We start from the raw sequence: 22493 nt of genomic DNA, 5'->3' as shown, positions 1-22493 counted from the left end.
AGACTTGTCCGAGTGCCAGGTGAGTGATCTTGTTTTCTTACATGACACCCCTGTAACTTCCAGCTAAGAGTATAAAAAAGCTTACGGTCAACGTCCACTGATATCTATTTATTCGCCGATTTCCTAACCATTTATGCGCGTGGACCCTGTTAAATATGGCCGAAATATGACACAAATCGAGTTAAGATCTTTGGACAGCTGATGACGCCATACACTTAACGTAAGTACGCGCCCCTTTGAAAATAAATTTAATTTAAAGATATCGACGATAAGTTATATTGATATTTGACCTAGACAAAGCGGTTAAGATGACTTGTCAGTTTCCGTATATTATCACATATAACACAAGTCGGTCTGTAGTCACATGTAGTTCAAATACGTTTTATTGCTTCAGAAGATGAAGAGCGCAGGTTTTTTAAAATGTCACGAACGTCACAAATAAAACCCATCAATACAACAAGGCTTCATCCAAGCCTACTGACCATCTTTCACAAGACGCCTAATTCCATGAAAAAGAAGATAATCGAAGAAAACACAAGGTTACCGTTTTCATGCCTTAACACGTACAGGCGTCCGACCTAAAATGAGAGGTTTCTAGATTCTACACTTACATCCCATATATCTATTCATTTTTAAATCCATTTTAGCATTAGATTTCATTGTGCACAGTGATGCTAACTACTAATTTTAATTCAATCTTCATAAGATCTTCTACCACTTTAACACCCAAAATGCGCATATTTCAACTGAAGAAGTGCCATTTAAAAATCGTACTTATCTCCAGTCTATAATCAACTTGGTGACAGAAAAGCACACCACAGTTCATTGACAGGGAAAAGGACAGACCTTTTGAAAGTCTTTTCCTTATTTTCTCTTTTTCACATCTTTCATTTGGCACTAAAGCAAATGTCATGTATTCAACTGTAGGTCGTCATTATATGATATAATGATAAGCTTCGGCTTCGTGATACGAACCCAACAAAGCAAAATGACATTCAACTAGCTGAAAAGAATTAAAAAATAAAAGCAACAAAACAGCAATAAAATACCAAAGCAGCTAGGCATTTTTTAACTAAGGCTCAAAGACAAAATTATTCTACCACTGAAATGTGAGTGAGAAGGAGATGCTAGTCTGCTAAATAACATAACTAACAGGAGCCATAGATTACAATTTTACAATCATTTTAAGAATCAAAAAAATCTTTCTTTTTTTTCTAGTTTTCAGTTGAAGTGTTATCTATAAAGTGTACTTCTAAACATGTGACACCATGTAAAAAACAACAGAAAACATGTTCTTTACTAGTATGAAAATAGACTGACATTAATGTAAACAACAAATAGTAAACAAAGCTTTGCCCCTGATGAAAAAAAGCTGCCATAATATTAAATTCCAAATAAAAGTGTCTTTTTCATAAGTCAATTCATGGTTCCAAGGCCAAAACTGGAGGGGGATGTGGGGGGGACACCAGCCCCCATGCAGTTTGTCGCATGTTCTTAATTAAAAAAAAAATCTTTTCAAACACTTTCTCCTCTTGTCTACATTTAGTTTATGAGCTTCCTTCTAAGGCTTGGTCAATTTGCTGATGTTTCATTTTAAATGCAATGGCCAAAGCCCATCAAGTCACCAGAGATCACCAAATGCAATTAATGCTGCCGACTTAAGTGCATTCAAACTGCTCATCTACCGCAATTACAATTATTAATTCTTTTATCTTAAGATTTCAGCTCAGCATATGCATTTTGATGCAAATTCTAATTTTATCATTACCATAAATAAATAAATAAATAAATAAATAAATAAATAAATAAATAAAAGGACTTTATCCAAAAATCTCTGAGAAAATAACCAGGTTCTGGAAACTGTACTAAAAATTGTCTGTTCCACAAATCAATGATGTTTTCTTCAAGAATTAAATAATAACAAAACTAACTCTTTTTATAACCTTAAAAAAACAATGCAGTCCCTTGTTTTTCACTTCCAAAGATGTTATTTTTCCAACTGGTCCTTAATGCTACTTGTATGCATCCTCTGTCCTATGCAATGTTGTCAGACTTTCCGATTTCCAGTGAAAGATAGAACTGTCCCTGTTCAATATGGCTGACCTCAACGACAGTTTTCCCAGCACAGTGTGTAATGTGGGCATGTCTCTCCATAGCAACTGTCTACCGCAGACAACACAGCTCCTGGCAAATCAGCGCTTCCTGAAACAGGAACAATTTAAGACAATGATTTTTTTTTTTCATATATTTACTGAATCAGATATGACACAACTTATGATCTGCAGAAAATTACCCTTTTTTTTATATATCCAAATGTTTCATGAAATTATCCAATCTTTCTTTACAGATAAGAGCCTATGAATGTATCTATGTTGCACATAGTGCCCAGGATATTATATTTGTAATGTGTCTCTTTATTTGTTTCTTAAATAACAATTTTCATTTCAAAAAAATTAAAGACAATTACAATTATATCAGTATTTTAATTTGAGTGCATATTTAAAAAATGTCAGTCTTCCAGTTCTAATTTACATCTCTTCTACAAATTTCGCCTCATTCTTCCACCAACACAATATATCCATGTTACAAGCAGACATACCTCTATATACCCACTAATACTGAATACTAAAGCCACATACCAATATATGAATAATTGTGATGTACTAACAAAAATAAAGCCAAAGTTTCAGCACAGACTAAGCTTCTGCATTTTTAAATCTCCATAAATCTGAACTTCACTATGTTTAAGTGAAGTTTACTACACCAATCACATGTCTTTTAACTGTTACACAACATTTTCATTGATAAAAGAACCAGATGACCAAAAGGGGCATTTGTGCTCAACAAAGTAAAACTGAAATCAAACACCCTGCTGAAGGTAAAATTCTATCAGGCACATATGGTGATGTGAAAATGAAGAAGCTGGTACCCTGGGGACCTGAACCTCAGGGTATGGCTGCCATACCAATAGTGCAAATGAACCACTAACAATTAACACTTGTGATTACTATGAATGACCTATTTGTCCAGGTTTTTTTTTTTTTTTTGTTTGCCGTATACACTGAATATTAACTTTTCTTTGGCCAAGTTAGGGCGTAAGAAATTTTAGAGCCACAGAATAAAAATAATAAACATTGCAATAAATAATAGTTATAAGCATGCAAAATTTCAACACTGTTGAATGCTGTCTATATAATATATATATATAAATTAATCATAAATAATAATAATAATAATAATAATAATAATAATAATAAATACAACAACAACAGGCAAACAATAAAAAGTGCATAAACTCATGCAAGCATTCTTACACTGCTATAATTGGCAGGTTGCCTTGGGGCTTACTTGGTACCAAAGATCAGGTCTGCATCAGGGGCGCCCTTGGGGTGCTGGTACCTCACACGGCGCTCACGGTTCGTGTTTGGTGGCATGACTGTACGATTCATGTTCACCATCATTTCTGTAATAAAAGAAATGCTTTCTGTATGATTTTCATTGTTAGATTAAAAGTATTACGGCATTTTAAGAATACATATCTGCTTTTGCACTATCTGTATCTTTCACTTTTCTGGTATTACAACCAAAAAAATAACTATTTTATAATAACAATATGAAAGGAGTCACTAATACTGATCAAAGCAACAAACAAAATAGCAATCCAACAGAGAGCATCACAATTCTGTTGTAACAACTCAGAACATAGCAATAAAAGTGAAAAAAGTCTCTGGTAAACTGGTAATTATAACCCATTTTGTTCTATAATTCAAACAAACATCCTACAAAATTTGAACTTCACCCAGTCACATCTTGTATAAGTTATGGCATCTTTTTCTCCTTTACCTTGATACTCCTCGTCTTCCTGTCTTTCCTGTATATCTAAGGTCATCTGTTTCAGCTTCTCTTTCTCTGCTCTCTCAGCCTGCTCTCTCTCCTTGAACTTTGCTGCCAGTTCTGCCGATATTGGCACATGCAAGGAGGCAAACTAGAAGAGTCAAAATGTAAGTGTTTTATTTATCAATATAAAACTAACTTTCAATATTTAAAAAAAATGAACCAATGCTGAAAAAAGGAAACATCCCAACCTTTAAAAAAAAAAAAAAATTGGATATTTTCATCCCTATATTTATATCAAAGATGTTTCTTCGGGAATGACAAAGGATCACAATTTGCAGTACCGTGCATTCATTAAATATGACCTATAATTAAACACCAACAAAATTCTTCCCATTGCCTGCACCATCTTTATCACTGTACCTTTCACAAGAAATAAATAACAAGTTCATTATTTACTAAAATGCTTCACAGAGTATGAATGGCAGCAGAAAATAAATAAACAACTACAATTCAATAACAACAACATTTTCTACAGAAAGCCTCTAAATTGAAATATTTTTGGGCATAAATAAAATTCCATCAGTACTTACAATAGCAAATCAAGTGCCATGGCAAATTAAATACAGAAACTTCATCATCTCTCACCTGTTGTTTATTGCCTTTCTTGGTCATGAGTGTAAAGTTGATGGTCCCAGAAGACTCATCCATGGTGGAGACCCCAGGCCCCCACTTGCCTCGTGTCTGACCCTTCAGGTGCATGGGGACAGCTATGTCCAGGGTGGGCACCTTCACAGATTCCTTGGATCTAGCCTGGAGCCAAGTTTTAACTGTTTAAGTATATATCTAATTCAATCTATCCCAATTCATAGGCTGTATAAACCGTGTAATTTGAAAGAGCAATCTGATAACCTTTTATGTAGAAGCATTTACTCATCCTGCTCTTTACATGCTCTTTATTCAGGTTTAGAATTTTTCATCCCTTCACATACAGACTGACTGCAGGTGACCAGTCTTTTCCCCCTTCCCGCCACCCCCTAAACAAACAGTTGACTATATCATATCGAAATACACACCATTCCTCACCAACACCACTGCCACTGAGCACCTTCATCTTCTGCCTGCCCAAAAATCCAACTGACTAGAGCTCATTCTTTACCACTACAGATACAGTATCAGCTATCTTCACCATCGACCACCATCTTCCGACCACCCCAGACCCCATGTGACCCATGTTAATTCTAATGACCACTACCTGTACAGTATCAGCAATCATCTTGTCCAGCTCAGTCATGAAGTCATCGTCCTCCTGGCACTTGACAGTTTTGTCCTCCCCCGTCCTGATGAAGTGGACCTCATCCTCTTGGTCCATCTCCCCAGCAGACTCCATGATCTCCTCCTCTCCCGTCTCTCCCGCTTCTCCCGTCTCCCCCTCACTCTCCTCCTGACTCTGGCTGATGTGGCCAGCGGGTGTCCTGTCCTCTTCACTCTCAGCAGTACTGCTGTAGTCCTCTCCAAGCCTGGCCTGGGACAGACTCAGGCTTAGCTCCTCAACTGGGGACAGCAATGGAGAATATATGGGGTTTTATTTCATATCAATATTGATCTATCAATACTGATAACAATATTGAATATTTCTTTGATATGACAATATTTATAGCAATATTGAACATTTCTTTGATATATTAATATCATTTCTGATGTAAATGTTTCTTTGACATTGATAGATCAATACCGATATCAACATGAAATATTTTTTTGCTATTCATATTGATATAATTATCATGTTAGTATAGTGAGACACTAGGTGAAATTTTGGAGAACAATAGCTGATTTAACCTGTTGATCAAAGAAAATATCTCAATCACAGAGTGGTTAAAACTGAAGAAATTCCTTATTTGGTGTATTATTGTATCAGAAATAACTATTCAAAGCAGGAGCGGATTCAGAGATATTTTCTGACAGTCTTCCAAATTATCTTTGTTGCTCCATTCTTCATTTTTGACCGTCTTCCGACAGAAAAAATTAGATACCCGTGAATGTAAACTTGAAAGTCTGACCGTCTTCCGGAAGACCCAGAAGACGCCCTGAATCCGCCCCTGCAAAGCAGTATATGATTGCATTTACAGTATATTTACTTAAAAACTGAGTGTGCTTATTCGTACCAGATTCATCAGCCTCTTTAATAGAGTGCAGGACTCTGTCTTCAGTCTCACTTTCTGTCTGCTCATCAGTATCTTGTATGGGCAATATGGATGCTGAAATGAAGGAGTAAAGTTGAACTTGACTGGTTATCTTAAAGTAATGAAGTGTGAAGAATCATGTGGTTTTATCAAATTTGTCTCCATCTTCATGTCTGTTCCGCAAGTTATTTTTCATTTTTTCATGAAATGATGCCAGCTGTGTGCTTGAGCTGTCACAAACTAAACATTCATTAAATATATTTAAGAAGCTTTGGCATCATCAATGCACAATTAAGCATTGATAATAAGTTGTTTGTATCTATATATTATAGGCAAATCTGATGCGTAAATATTCAACTTTGGAGATTCTGAAACACACATTGCATTTCCTATACAAAAGCAAACATATCTTCCACCATTCACTCACCCAGTTTCTCCCTGATCTCTTTCTCCAATTCATCCACTGCCTTCTGTGCCTCCTCAAAGCTGGTACACAGCTGTAGTTTGGGTCTCAGGCTCTCCAAGGTGTCTCTGTACAGGTACTCTATGTCCATGGGGAATGGACGCTCCTCTGTCCAGATGCTGGCCTGGCGCTTAAACCAGTAGTACCTCTGCAAGATACATAGGAAGAATTGAGCTTGGCATATAAGAATAGTGTATATGTATAAATATATGCATGTGTGTATGTGTATGAAAGTATGTGTGTATATGATTGAGTCCAAAATTGGTACAGAATTCAGCCTTTCTATGCATGTAAGTGTGAGGGGAAGGAGTGTTAATAAGCTTGTGCCCATAAATACTATTAAATCAGCTTTTTTATGCATGTAAGAATTGTGGTGTGGTGTGGTGTGTGTGAGCGCGCGAGAATGCCTGCATGCGTGCCAGTGTGTATAAAAAATGTACTCACTTTTTACCCTTAATTACAAGCAACTTAACATTGGGTTAAAATGTGCACCACACTTTCAACAAAACCAACAAACAGTAAGTCTGGCAGTAGATGCCACACTGAATACTGACCTGGAAGTAAACCAGGAAGCAGTCCATCTTTTTCTTGCTTGACCCTCGGTCAAAGTACTGACCACATACGTCCAACAGCACACAGACCAAGCGAACACGGAACAGATGCTCTGGCTGGTCAAGGATGTTTGGGGCATTAGCTGTAAATAGATGACCAAAGGTACGAGTATTGAGTAACATCTTACAAGATACTGTTGAGAATAATGTGATGCCAGGATAGTTATCAGGTGTTGCTTGGTGATTGGTTGACATCACTATTCAAATCAAAGTTGCACACAAAAATTATCAAACATCGAGTTTGTTAATATGAGACTAATTTTTGTGAAAACTTACTCAACACAATACAACAAATAAATCTGTTAACAAGTTAACTCTAAACAATGGGAAATCTTTTGAGAAATAGCATCTTAGTTTATCTACTTTGCCTGATTTCATGCCAACAATAAAACATTCTTTTCATGAAATATCATCTAATTCTACCTACTTCACACAATCTTATGCCAACAATGACAACATGTTCTTAAGTGTTCCTGAGGTGAGACTTTCACACCCTGCTCTAACTCACCCTCAAGCAAGACAGCAAAAGTGATGAAGGTGTAGAGAGTTTTAAAGATGACAGCAGACTCCACCATGCGGTAGTTGTACAGCTCTCCCAGGAACTTCACCATACTAACACGACGCTGGTTGAACTTAGGGTGATTGATCTAGGAAGGGACAGGTGTTATTACTATAATACTTCTATATTAATACATATAATTAGTTCATTTGTCAATTCATTCATGTTTTTACTTATTTGTTATTTAAATGCCAGCCTATTAATATCTTCATTTATATTTCTATTTAGTCATTCTCCCTTTCGATTCGGCTCGATTCAACACAACTCTACTCTTCTCTTCTCTTCATCTCCAGCATCAGTATTTCAAAAGAAATCTTCCTCTGTCAGCTAATCATGATTAAAACCAATTACCAATGTGACACATTTTAATCTATCTGCATCATGAGCGTAAAACAAACCAGGGTCACGTGGAAATGCTCACCTCCATGCCAATCCTGATGTCTTCTAACACACCATCCACTACATGGATTGCTACCTCCTCCTGAAATATCCAGTAGAGACTTTCATTATATGATCATCGTAGTATATTCAATGAAGCCTCATTCACTGAAGAAATTTTCATGACAGACAAAGTCATATTAGAAAAGGAATACCTTTAACCCAAGTGTTGCTGTTGTTTTGAAGAAACTACATAGTAACTCAAGTTTTACTAAACAGGATTCTGATGAACTGTATTTCAATTTTCCTTTTTTTTTTAAACAGAATTTGACTGAACTATATCTCCATCTTGCCTATACTCATTTCATACATAGTAATGTTATAAAAGTACAATTTATCCAATGGCAATATGACAAATCATAAATCTCTCTAGAAAATATCTATCTATTTCAGTCCAGCTTACATGGTAGGGAGCCAGTCCTGCTAGCAGGTTAGCTGCACAGTGGATGTTGTTATAGCGCATGTTCCACACATGGATGATACATTTGGTCATGTAGGAGGACACCTGGAAAATATCATATCACATTACTGCATTATTTCATTATTCATATTGACTGGTTATGCGTCTACACTGGCTAAATTGTTATGCAAGCACATTTTCCAATAATTTCTACTTAACTGTCAACATGACAATTTTGCTGTAGACTCCAATACATGCAAAGTACATAAATTGTACTGTTAACCTCTTCACACCCCTCCTTGCTCTACTTCAGGGTCATCCCACTTCAGCCTCTCCCCCCTTTACACTCTCTCTCTCTCTCCATCCTTTACCTCAGGGTCATCCCAATTCAGCTTCCTGGCCTGCCTCAACACTTTCTCTGTGGTGGTCTTAGACAGGTCCTTGTACAACAGCTTCCTAATGTACTCCTGCCAGGCCGGCCTCTCTGCACGCACCATCTGGGGCAGATCTGGAGGATTGCTATAGTAGTAGGCATTCTCTATCATGGTGGTGTACCTGCTATCCATGGTCAGGGCTGTCTTCTTCCTCATCATCACATCCTGCATCACATATTACATTGCGAATTATACCGAGGGTCTGTTATATCTTAATTTTCTTTATCTTTCAAAAACAGACCTATGAAAACTTTGTTTTTATTTTATTTCAATAAAATAATCCATTACTTATTTTGTACAAAGATCCATGCTGACCCATTTACTAATTTTTTTGCTTCTGACAGTCCAAAATTTCACATAAAATGACAATAAAAATAAAACCTTCCAAAGGTAACAAAGAAGAACAAATAGTATCATCCACCAAGTTAAATAAATAAATAAATAAATAAATAAATAAATAATTCATTCAACATGTTTTCAGATCAGAGTATCTAAGTCTCCAGACAATCCCTTACAAGGTAGACTTTGGTCCTGTGGTGAGAGTCTGGAGACCTGTATAAGTAGCGTCCACATGTGTCCAGTAAGGCACAGGCCATCTCTATATTATGATGGCTGAAGTCAAACAGCAGCATCTGAAACAGTGGGGATGATAAGTTATCTTGGGCACAACCTTTTTTAAAAATATTTCACTGGGCACACCTTGCTGCTACTTAGTTTCAATTGGAAGAGATCTAAGAGTGTTCAAGTAGAGTGTCATTTTGTACTCTCCACTTTTTATCTTTATTTCTAATTTTATTGTATTTATTTTCTCTGAATTCTATGCTATTTTTCATACCATTTCTCTTTCCTGGGATTTCTGGAGACAAAAAAAATCCCAAAATTTTATAACAAATCTATTTTTCCATATAAAAGTTAGCTGATAGAAAAACCACCCCACCTTCAAACAGTGAAGTGCCTCTGCCTTGGAAAACATTTTGAATTTCACCAACTCCCCTGAAATTTCATTTAAAAAGTTTATGTATCAGTAAAAAGAGTCTATAAATTTTATCTAAACCATGTCTTTTTGACAACCTCAATTTTTAATTTTCTCCATTTAACTGCCTGATCAAATGTGTTCTTTACTGTCCTGAAATGCAGAGAACTACTGCATCCTAACACATTCTGTGCTGAACATTTCTACTTCAAAATAGTCCACCAAATGCAATTTCACTAAAGAATTATTTAGTTAAAAAAATGTTTTTTTTTTCATATCAACCAGAAGTGATTGAGCATCTGGATATCCTGCCAATGGATCTACTCATCATATGCAGTGAAATATCCAGTTAATGTTCTTCTGTAATATATATATATATATATATGCTACAAAGCTTATCTGTATAATAACAATAATTTGCTAGTACTGCTGTTATTACCTACCAATAAACCTAATAGTCTTCAGCTTGGACTCAATGTTGATTTGATCCTTTTTCCTGACATGCCACTTGAAATCTCCCTTCAGGAAGGTAGCCAAATCAGTGGCAACATCTGGCATACAGGGATGCAGCACTGCCACCAGACGGGAATAGAATGGCAAGAGATCATACCTGTGTGAATAAAAATAACATCACTGATATTATTGAAGACTGGCATCCCTGCTTTTGTAAATATCTCACATTTTCTCATCTTTTCATTGATATGCAAACTCAGGTATAATGTGCATGTTTAAATACTTGCGAACTATTTAGGTACATCATACCTAAATCTGACACTAAATCTTGTGCCATTCACCTTTTCCATTAAAATTAACATTTACAACTATGCTGCTGCGGACTATTATAATGGAATATGAACTGTTTTTATGGGAAGAAAATTAAATTTTCTTTTATGCTGTCTGTAAGTTTGGTGTTTTAAGTCAATTCAATTGGCAGTTCACACTGTCAGGAAATGGGCAGATGACACCTACCTTGTTCTCTGCACTGTAAACAAGGCTCTGACTAGCTTCTTTCTGTTGTTTTTGGTATTTAGATTCATGCAGAAGTCCATTGCACTCTGATGGAAAAAAAATTAAGCACATCATATCAGTAATACTTATACAGTAGTTCTTATTCCTTTAAGTCTTTATATTTATTGAGTTACCGCCTCAGTCACTCTATAAACAAAAATAATACATATTTTGTACACTATGATAAAAACTACATGTCAAGATCCCGCAACAGTAAGAGAAAATTGAATACTTATAATTATTCAAAAGATTATTATGGCAAATTTCAAACAAAACATAAACATACCTTGTCTATGAGATCTCTGTTCACTAATGTCGGCAAACTCTGTAGAAAACCATCCAAAATCAGCTTTTTGGTCCCAGCATCAACCTCATCATGATCATCTGAAAATTAACATTAAAATCCTATTAAAAAATCCCTTTTTCCATTCAAAATCAATACGTTCAGTTTTTATATCCATTGCATTTTGCTTCAAAATTACTCACTTCCTAGTTCCTATCAACTGTTATTTTTCCAGTTTAAAAGAGCTCAAACCCAGCTGCCCCTTCAATGACCAATCTCTAGAACTCAAAGCTAAAATGACTTTTATTATGAAGTAAATAGAAATTAATTTAGTCACTCCACCTTCCACATCCATCATTTCCTCTACTCCAATCTCCTCCTCTTTATCCCCTTCCTTCTTTCCATCCTTGTTCTCCTGTTTTTTTCCTTCCTCTTCCAGCTCTTTCTCTACATCTTCTATGTTGAGGGCTTCAAGATCTTCATAACAAGAATAACATATATTTTGTATTAGCAATACATGGTAGTAAATCAAGGTGAAATTAACAATGATGTTTTCTTCAAGTTATTTTCACTCCCTTTTTGTTCTGGTACACATATGACAAACATGAATTATCTTTTCTGCTAAGATACAGATCGCAAAAGACTTAATAAACTCAATAGTAAATGTACATAAATGTGTACATTGGTTTCAGACACATCACATCATACACAACTCACCATCTTCTAGGCCTAACTCTTCCTCAGCTGGTGCTGTAGCTGCTTGTTCACTGTCCTTGTACAGAATCTGTACAGAAAAAAAATCAATGTATATAAGAATGTACATAGATTTTGCTACTAAAATTGCCATTTTTTTCAACACCAAAATTACTGAAAAACAGCTAAATGAAGCACACTTTCCTATTTACTGAAAACATGAAGGCACACATGTATATGAAACAACAGTATCAAACCAATCATTCAAAATATCTTGAAAAATTAAACGCTTTACTTCTGAAAGTCAAAACTCAAATAATCACGACTACTTCTGAATGTACCATCCTCTGCTCATCTCCACTAATGCCCACTATGTATCAATGACCACTCTCTCTCACAAGTGTTCAAACTTACCCCTGGGATCAGCGCCCGCAGATCTGGCAGTGTCTCATAAAATGCTCTCGTGTCCTCATCTTCAAACAGTGTTGTGTCTCCTTCATACTGATACTAGATGAGTGAGAGAGAAGTGTTTGGGGGGATAAAAGCAAATATCATAAACTAAATTTAACCGACCAGCTACCAATACAGAATTGTGCATTTAAAAGTCAAGCCAGGTAACTTACTTAAAAAGTGATGGCTGTGCTTGCAAAATGCCTCAAATCAGACATTTTTATAGCCAACTTTGATATAAAAATGTAATAGAAAAGAAAATCTGACTTAAGTGAAATCCATAAAGACCTCTTTCTCATAAACTTTACAAAATTTACCCAAAGTATACGGCTAAAAAGAATATAATAGTCATTTGTGCTTTTATATTTCTTGACAATGTTCTTTACATACAGGGAAATGATTGTCTAACAGCTGAAGTATTTACCTCTCCTGGCTTCATAGGACTGAAAATATCCAGACCCATACCATCATCATCTGCTTTGTGTTCTGGAAAAAATTTGAGCATGTGAAACAGAATCACATGAATTCACCTTCAACATCACTATAATTACTCTAAACAGTACAGCAAAAACACACCAAAAACTGAAAAAATTTTAAAGGGGATGCCTGTCGACTCTTCACTTTGAAACTTAAAATATAAGATTGTGTAAAATTTATATGAACTTCTCATTACAATGGTGCAATAGATAAAATGTGCTTTACCCTCTTCTTTCAAATCAGGCATGTCTTCATCAAGAAGGTCCTGAAATATTGAAAACCTCTTCTATCAGTTTAAGAGAAGGTAGCTTCTTTGGGCTGAATCTCTAACTCATTGATCTGTCTCAAGTACTATTCAGATTAAACACTTTTTTATTCATTTCGTAAACAGTCTTGTCACTATGTGCCTTTATTTTAAGGAACTATTCAGTCTATTAAAGATTTTTTTAAATGTTATGATAAGACCGTTATTAATAAGATTACTATTATTCCACCTAGAATTATTCCAAACACTTACAGCGTAGGTACTTGTGTTTGTGAACAACTTCTGATAAGCTGTCAAAGCAGCCTCGTATCTCTCCTGTCTTTCCCCACTCAGCTCCCCCTTGGTCTGAAATTACAAATATACAATTTATATATAAATTGTATATAAATATACAATTTATATATAATTACAAATATCTACAGGTACCCCTTATCAATTCTTCACACTCAACACAGCCTATAATTTCAACAGCTTTTATATGTGATGTAATCCTAATACAAATTATTATTATCTGTAGTGTATTATAAAATCTGTATCATTTACAAGCCTTACTAAAACAATCATAAATATCTAATGAAGATGTTAGTCTCATGCTGAGAGCACCTGCAGTATTTTCCTGTTCATTTTCTCCATGTCCTTCAGCTGTTTGTGTTCATTCAGCAGGTGTTTGCTCAGCGCGTTGTAGTACTCTTTCAGCAGGTTCCTGCAGGCTTTCTGGCGCTCTACTGGCAGAATATTATTACAGACAAGTTCTTTGCCATATTTCTCTGCCAGTAACCTTAAACACACAAATTTTCAGCATAGGTTTCAATTTCTGTATAACTGTATACTTTTCTAAATTTACCTTCGTTCTCAACACTTTAAACAGCACAAAATACCTCTTAGAGTGCACTCCCAGAGATTTAGATCGATCCATCCAGATCGACCTAACTCCCTGGGGGTTCACGCTAAATTGTAGTCAGCCGAGCACGCACGACAGTTAATTACCCCCTTACAGCTTTTAGTAGGCGGGACAGACGTTTAAGCCGGCTAAGCTGACAGTAATCTAGTGAGACTCCCCACAGGGATAGATCGATCTAAAATCTGTGGGAATGGGGTCATAGTCATTTACATGCTATGATACACAAGTTGATCACAGTGGTGAGTTATCATGGCTAAGCCCCTTATTCTTGTATATACAATTAGTTGGTAGCACACGGAGTAGATGTCCTACAATATATGCAATGGGACAAAATTTGAATTAAAATACAAAAGAAGATCAATCCAGTCTTTAAGTCACAAACTACTATCTTAATCAGGGGCAGATCCAGAGATATTTTCTGACAGTCTTCCAAATTCTTTGTTGATCCATCCTCCATTTTTGAACGTCTTCTGACCGAACAAATTAGATATCGGTCAGTGTAAACTTGAAACTCTGACTGTCTTCCAGAAGACCTAGAAGACCACCTCAATCCGCCCCTGTTAATCACCCTCTGTATAAGTCTATGCATTAAACCCATTATTCTCATAACAGAACTGCACATGCACAAAGACACCTAGTACCTTATCTTCCTGGGTATCAATCCTGCGTAGCCCTCACCACAGTGCTTACAGAAGCTGATGAGGATGGACAGGTTGTTGAACTCTTCCCTGTCCGTACTGACCAGTACAGAGAGCTGAGTGGACAACAGGGGCAGTCCCTCCTTCTCTGTGAACACCCCCACTGCTATCAGATCAGCAAAGAACCTCAGGTCTACCCTGTACTTGCTGGGGTTGGAGATCTACAGACAGAGATATACAACCAGTAATTTAAAATTGTATATGAAATGAACTTGCTAGTTTTTTTTCTTTTGTTTTAACTCAAAAATGATTTGTTAAAATTTTTGGCATTTTGTTAATTGGAAAATGATTACTGAGAAGGTCCAATGGTTTTAAAATGAGTGCACATATTTCCATTAAAAAAATCATAATAAAATACGACTATCATTATTGTCACCTTCTGTTTTAAAATAATTTTTCTTTTACTGTGAGCTTATTTGGGTTTGAAATAAATAAAATATAAGACAAAAAATAAGCTCATTCCACACTTGGAAAAATCACAAACTGAAAGTCACCAAAGCTAAAAATTTGTTATCTATATCCCAAAACTGAAAATTTATATCCAAAGTTTTAACTTCAAACCCCACATTTTATAACAACCCATAACCAACCCTGACCTTTTCATCTTTCTTAGATAACAGAATCTTGTGAAAGTTCTCCAGTAACATGGAGGAGAAGTCTGCGTAGCGCTGGTGAAGTAGACTACAGAGGTGGACGGCACAGGCAACATCAGACATCTTCAACTTGGCCTCTGTCACAGACACTGCCTAATATTGAGAACAAGAAAGATGAAAGAAGAATAGAAAACTGTAGTTATTAATCAAAGGTGTTAGCAAAACATGATCATGTTCTTACATGTGGGCAACATTTGCAATGTTCAATTTCCCCCCAGTCACAGGGAGTGTGATATTACTTAAAAACAGTCAGACAGACAGACAGACAGACAAACAAACAAACAGGGGTGAAAACAAAACCTCCTTGGCGGAGGTAATAAATATATTTGAGCTAGGCAATAAACAACAGCATCTACATATTTATAAATCCCAAATAATACCCTAAATATCATGTCAGAGTCGATCATGTATCCTTCATATTATATCTAAACTGTATGATACCCTTCAAAGTTTTTAGTCATTGCTAAAGCAAATGCTCATATTTTTTCAATGTAATCTAAATGACAATGCATGACTAATTAAACCAAACATTTCAAAGTTTTTACAATTATAATGATGTACCAGGTATTTCATATGTCACACAGACATATAAATAATGGTTCAAGCTGAAATAAGCTGTAAATTTGTCTCGAAAACTTACTGCCTCTCCAATATATTTAGTGAGATTGAGGGACTCAAAATCCTTGCTCAGAGCATCTTTCTGGGCTTCTGTTATATTTCTCTGCAACAACATCAAAATTAACAATCAAAATAACTTAAACATTAATTGCACATTTAATGTTGTAATTTCTGATGCTATTAAAGGTATACTCAACTAGATTAACGTAGTGTGATAATGATTTTTCAACAGCAAGACACCTATTTTTGTTTCAAAGTAAATGAACCCAAAGCTGTAGAAATCATATCTAACTTTTTCTCTTACCAACTTCTTAACAAATGCAGTATTCTTCTTTAAATTGGAATCCAGTTTAGTAAAAAAGGAGTCGGATGGTCTATTGTCTGCAAACAGAAAATGTTCAGATTATAAATTTATTAGCCGCAAACAAATCTCAAACAAATTTAAACAATCTAACCTATTTACCCTGATCTTTACATTCTTGCAGACAACTTGTCAACTGTCAGAAACTTTACCTATTTTGCGTACTTCTAACCTCAGCACTGTTCAATTAACATGGCTACTGCAAATTTTCATTCAACAATTTGGATTTTTAGCTGTCATGAAAGAAAGGTATGTTGTACCAACAGCTTCATTTTAGGCTTTTTTAGATGATTCCCATGGGCCGAAATCCCTGCCTTGTAGAAATGATGCTCTTTGGCCACAACATCAAAACTATTTGTTAAGACTAATCCAGAACACTTCCATGTCTTTACAATTCTATTTGTACTTTCAATTATAAAACCTTCCCAACCACTGTTAAGCTGCTGAAAACATCAATCCCAAGAGCATGTTACATCAAAGTCACTTTAGTAAAATGATAAGGACAACCCTTCTATACCTGCTGCATTGAGGTTTTTTTCCCTGAGAAATGTTCTGATTTCTGAGCTTCTTCTGGATTCTTCTAAGTATTCTTGAAGCAGTCTCTGTCAAACAGAAATAGAACATGTATACATTTTCAACATATTTTTATCACTATATATAATTCTTCTGAAAAAATCAATCATAAAACATTTCAAGTGCAGTTATATCTATAAAATTCATCTCATAAACTTGTGCTTAGATAAAATGAAGCAAGTTTTCTAGTAATTAATTTACTAATCCATCAGTTCAAGAACAATGTTAAATATTAGAAAGCTTATCATAAGATTGCTTGTCCTCAACTTTCCATTGATTCTTAAGCCTAAAAATACATCACATTTTTGATAATTCTGTACAAATATTATACCTGTTCTTCTTCTATAAGCCTCTGTGCTTCCTCTTCCTCCCTTTTCTGGATGAAAATGATTTACATCAAAAATGCTATATCAGTACATATTGTATTGAGCACTGCATCAATACAACATCTACAAAGACTACAAGGACAAGCACACTTGCCTAGCTAAATTTATACAAAATCAAAGAGTCAAATTCTCGTTTTAAAATGCAGACACCAAAAATAATTGCACATTATGTCCAGCTTACTAAAATTTACAACTAATACCTTTCTTTCTTCTTCTTCCCTTATCTTCCTCTCTTCTTCCTGTCGTCTTCTTTCTTCTTCTCGAACCCTTTCTTCTTCCTCACGAATTTTACGCTCTTCTGCCTTTCTCTTATCCTCCTCCTAATAAAAAACAAAACCCTCACTGAGTAATTTAATTTTAGCTGGTTTACTCAGGATAATAATAATAATAATAATAATAATATTTATTTCTTAAAACCGCACTACACTAGCGTCTCAGTGCTGTTTACAGGTAAAATTATTAGGATTACAACTTATTATATATATATATAATAAAAGCTAAGGTAAAAAAAAAAAAAAAAATTAAAATAATTAAAACTGGTTAAAATAGTAATGGTCTGAACAATAAAACTTTTTTTTCTGATAAAATGAGATGATATTAATTAAAATACTGTGCAAATAAGAATGTTTTTAAATCTTTTTTAAAAACCTCAACACTGTCAATAGTCCGAATATGTGAGGGTAATTGATTCCATAAAATTGGTGCTGAAATTGAAAATGCCCTGTGGCCATAGGTTTTGGTTGTTTTTTTATTATCATTTCTGATAAAACAAGGAGTGGAGGTGGATCTGGTAGACCTGGTGAGACTGGGTGTACTTGGATGTAGCATCGAGTTAAAATATGAGGGGCATTCACCTCTAGTGAATTTAAAAACAAACAACAGTAATTTAAAAACAATTCTCTGTCCTACAGGAAGCCAATGTAGTTCGAATAAAATGGGTGAAATGTTTGATCTGAGAGGGATTTTGGTCAGTAGTCGTGCTGCAGCATTTTGGACAGATTGCAATTTTTCAATTTGATAGGTAGGAAGACCATACAGTAGACTGTTTCCGTAGTCAAGATGTGAAGTTATAAAGGCATGGACAAGCCTCTCCATTTGACTTTTAGGATAAGTTTTCATCATACAGGAACTATTCTTATTTAAACAAATAAAATGGAATATACCATATCTGTAATTTCACTGTAACCCACCTCTTTCTTCTTCTTATCCTCCTCTCTCTTCTTCCTCTCCTCTTCCTTCTTTCTCTTCAACTCTTCCTCCTTTTTCTTTCTCTCCTCTTCCTTCTTTTTCCTTTCCTCCTCCCTTTTCTTTCTTTTCTCCTCCTCTCTCTTCTTTTCTTCTTCTCTCTTTTTCCTCCTCTCCTCTTCCTTCCTTCTGTCATCCTCTGCCCTTTTTCGTTTCTCGTCTTCCCTCTTCCGCCCTACATCAAGCTTGGCCTTGTTTTCTTCTTCTTGCTGCCACTGAGCCTCCAGGTCGGCCGCATTCTGGATGCCCTCTGTCCTGGGGGGTCCCCCCTCTCCCTGGAACAGCGCTAACAGCTCAGCAGCACTGGAAGTAAGTAAAATTAATCTCATGAAAGCTGCCTGGATACAAAACATGCATGTGTGAGTGTGTGTGTGTGTGTGTGTGTGTGCATGTGCATGCATGAGTGTGTATGCAAGTCTGCTTGTACATATCCACATGTTCACTATAACAAGTGCTGTCACAGTATAAGTACCGTAAAGAATTTGAGACACAACCCCAGAATTTGAAAAACCTGTAATCCTTCAAACATTGAAGACGACCAATTAAAATAAATGTAAAATTAAACACCCCAACCCACACCGAGAACATGTCCTTACCCCTTTAGCTGTTCTACTGAGTCAGCACCAGTTTGCCCATCACTGTCACCTATTGAGGATTCACTGTTTGAGGGGACACTTGGCTTACAGCTGCCTGGACTGGAAGGTGAGAAAATAATGTTGATGTTACATGACCATATTTGATTATGTATGAATAGTTGCAGGGGCAGATCCAAAGATATTTTCTGACAGTCTTCCAAATTATCTTTGTTAATCCATCCTCCATTTTTTGACCGTCTTCCGACAGAAAATATTAGATACCAGTCAATGTAAACATGAAAATCTGATCGTCTTCCGGAAGACCCAGAAGACACCCTAAATCCGCCCCTGAGTTGCAGCTCATCTTATACTCCATACTCAATGTCTCAGCAACAATCTGGTGTTCCTTTTGTCAAATGGCATTTCTAGATCAACTTCTATCTACCTTATGCCCATAAATAATGAAAAGTGAAAAAAAAAAACAGTAGCATACATACATGATAAGACCCATGAAAAAATACCACCAAATTATACATGTCAGCATGATCAGGACCTCATAATCATCATAAATATATTACCTGCCAGTCTTTTCCGCTGTCTCAGTCCCTCTTCTTCCCCCTCTCTGTGGCCTGCTGTCTCTGTAACTTTTACTTGGACTTCCTCTTCCCACATCTCTACCATCACCTTTGGCATTAGCATTGGCAGGACTCTAAAGCAAATGGTTATGCAATTAACAAAAGTTCAGAAGTTAAAGGGATAATAATAACTCTTTGTATAAGATCTATATTTCACAATGAAAATATTGTGAACAACTCACAGAAATATAATATATTCTGTTGTACCACAAAAACGGCAGTTAAAGCTATTATTCTGATATCTGAGCTTGTCTTTAGACCACGTGACCTCCATTGATAGCTATACTCTGTTATAATCTCTTAAGAGATTTTAACAAAAAAACTTTTTAGAAAAAAACCAGGGACTAACTTTGAATGTAAAAATGGATTCATTAACCATTGGTAAGTATGGGAAAATTGTTGTTTACTCCAGGAAAATTCTTTTTTTTGCCAAAACGAAGAGTTATTATACCCTTTAATTTATTAATAATTAAAAAATTATGAGCAGAAATGTTCATTAGCTTAGTAGTTGGATCAAAAATGAAAACTATCACACAAAAGTCAAAAACTTTCACAACATTAGCTTATGGTAAACCGTAAGAACATCTACTCACATCAGTCTGATGAAGGCCTACGTCTAGGTTGGCCATAAGATAACAGTATGAAAGTTTTTCGTCTTAAGATATAAATTCTGTTTACAATGGGCAGAAATAAATGTTCTACAAAAAATAATTTTGCACATGTGCCATCCACATATAGACTCCGTTCACATGAAAAATCTATTTTCTAAAAATCTATTTTCTATTCGGGGTATCTTGTGATCACTCCGAGCGCAGCCGAGAATTAATTACAGCTTTGGAAGTAACTGGCTCACGCTGCCAGTAATTACGCCATGGGGTATTCAGGGCACAGACCCTGATCACAAGATACCGCGAATAGAAAATAGATTTTTAGAAAATAGATTTTTCATGTGAACGAAGCCATAATCTATTAATATCCTTTAAGGTCCTCACCTCCCTGTCCAACTTCTTGTCACTGCTTTGCTCAGACTTTGTGACCCTGGAGGCTGGTTTATCACCATCTTTTTTACGTGGAAATCTTGGCTCCGGGCGTCTGGGACCCGAGTTACTTTTATCCTTCAGATATAAATGAATATTTAATGAATAAATAAACTCAGTTAACAATTTAAATGCAATATAAGAAAATTTAAAATGTGAAAATATCATTAGATAGAATTGATTTGTACAGTTAATCACTGGTTAAAAATTCTGACATGAGACTTAAAGCATGATATAATTTTTCAAAAAAAATCATATTCAACTGGCCCTTAACTCAACCAGACACTCATCTTGAATCAATGGTCCAAAGCAGAAAAAGTGGCCAGTAACTTAACAAAGTTTTCACAATTTTGCAAGCTTACCTTCAATTTTACTGGCATTTGACACTGGGCGATTAAGAAACAACAGAGCACGTAAATACATGTACACAGTTTTTCTCTTTATTAAATACATGCATGATTAAAATGAATTACAAATGGAATATAAAAAATGTCAACTTACATCCTGCCCTTCTTTCTTGCTTTCTTCTTTTCTCTGATCATTCTTTCCCCCATTTCCCCCTCCCTGCCACCCTTGTCCCCTGCGATCACTTCTTGTCCATTCACGTTTGCCATAGTTTGTGCTAGTCCTCCCTTTGTCTGGTGAATCATTTCTGCTACTGCTGTCCACCTCAGTCTTACCCACAGCAACCTCAGCCTGTTCATCCATGGTAAGATGTATCAAAACGTCTGGAACATGACCATATCATTGAGAGTTGTGGCTTTTTCCACTGGTCAACTTTCTGTGCACAGATTAATTATTGTAATTCAAATATTGGACTGAAAAGAAACATTCAGATTATAGTAAAAGATGTCTCATTGACATTGTGGCATTTGGTTGTTGTTAAGTTATTCTATAATGATATAAAGCAAAGAGAGATACACTGTACTGGAGGGCAAGCGCAGTGTTGAACATTGGACTGGTATTTACAAACCAATAAAGAAACATGCTTTCGATTCCAATTCAAAATTCTTGTCCTTCAAACGCTGATTATATTAATTCATTAAACTTTTGGAAATGCTGTCCATTGCTGTTGACTCTATTTATGGGTTGATGCCAGCTACACGTATTTTGTTTTCATTTTTTGCACTGTGCCGTCGGTGGCAGAGAGAAATTACAACTGTAAACATACCTTGTGTACCACACTAAAGACACACAAAATAATAAATAAAGTACTAAATAATGCGTGGTACCTTGTCTTTACACAGTCTGCATCATTCTAAAGACCAGTTTAGGTCGCAACTAAGCCAAACAGGCCAATGATTTGAAGTACAGTTTCACATTCTGAATTATGGCGTTTCCTGCATCTTCACATGTTGACTCGTTATCCAAATTAGATTTGAGTTTCGAAATTTTGACAACTATAAATAATTCAAAAGTTTATAAATTTTTGCTAAATAAATGCAACTCATTAATCTATAATATTAATTAGGAAAAAATAACAGAGACTTATTAATATTGATGTCAAATTTTGTTAGGAATACATAACAAAAACTATTGTCTATGATGACTGCCATCTTCTGACTTGGCGGGAGATACTATTTAGGTGAGTATGAGGAATGTACGTTTTTTGATTAATAAGTCCCGAAATACGATCCCAAAACGATTATATCTTCATGGGGAATGTTATATGATAGATGATAATAACCCAAAAATATATTATGATAGCTGGATCGTTTTTTTACGTGCTGAATGTAGTTA

The 22493-nt window shown here is 35.5% G+C and overlaps 2 protein-coding genes across 3 annotated transcripts in view; one reads left to right on the top strand and one right to left on the bottom strand.

Moving 5' to 3' along the window:
* LOC106154345 (protein MCM10 homolog) overlaps positions 1-22493 on the top strand; it is a 44475-nt gene that overhangs the window by 1012 nt on the left and 20970 nt on the right. The window lies entirely within an intron of this gene.
* Positions 356-22125, bottom strand: LOC106154323 (regulator of nonsense transcripts 2). Of its 2 annotated transcripts, none has more exons than XM_087014445.1 (37): positions 21986-22125; positions 21255-21481; positions 20709-20831; positions 19660-19790; positions 19103-19201; positions 18452-18809; positions 17462-17581; positions 17207-17251; positions 16820-16904; positions 16246-16322; positions 15964-16044; positions 15267-15416; positions 14614-14831; positions 13675-13849; positions 13324-13416; positions 13032-13071; positions 12754-12815; positions 12294-12386; positions 11904-11970; positions 11529-11663; positions 11190-11287; positions 10865-10950; positions 10339-10505; positions 9860-9915; positions 9438-9554; positions 8860-9087; positions 8492-8593; positions 8072-8131; positions 7600-7738; positions 7035-7174; positions 6445-6628; positions 6000-6092; positions 5090-5388; positions 4483-4647; positions 3844-3985; positions 3315-3463; positions 356-2202 (listed from the first exon to the last, which is right to left on the bottom strand). In XM_087014445.1, the coding sequence occupies exons 2-36, from the start codon at positions 21459-21461 to the stop codon at positions 3345-3347; spliced, it is 4554 nt and encodes a 1517-aa protein (XP_086870571.1). In that variant the 5' UTR covers positions 21462-21481; positions 21986-22125; the 3' UTR covers positions 356-2202; positions 3315-3344. The 2 variants fall into 2 exon arrangements, with proteins under 2 accessions (XP_086870571.1, XP_086870570.1); XM_087014444.1 differs by having other exon boundaries at positions 3349-3463.

This window comes from Lingula anatina, chromosome 6 (assembly GCF_051362555.1).
Source record: "Lingula anatina isolate TDL-2025a chromosome 6, LinAna3.0, whole genome shotgun sequence".
In the NCBI taxonomy this organism is placed as follows: Eukaryota; Metazoa; Brachiopoda; class Lingulata; order Lingulida; family Lingulidae; genus Lingula; species Lingula anatina.
The sequence above is the reverse complement of the archived record's forward strand: the minus strand, read 5'-3'. Positions and strand labels throughout refer to the sequence as shown.

Excerpts from the sequence above, each read along its gene's own strand:
- LOC106154323 (XM_087014444.1), bottom strand. The coding sequence starts at position 21,461 with ATGGATGAACAGGCTGAGGTTGCTGTGGGTAAGACTGAGGTGGACAGC. Across the intron at positions 13,417-13,674 it reads TGAACAGGAAAATACTGCAG|ACCAAGGGGGAGCTGAGTGG; the intron begins GTGCTCTCAGCA and ends TTGTAATTTCAG. Across the intron at positions 8,594-8,859 it reads TGAATTGGGATGACCCTGAG|GTGTCCTCCTACATGACCAA; the intron begins GTAAAGGATGGA and ends GATATTTTCCAG.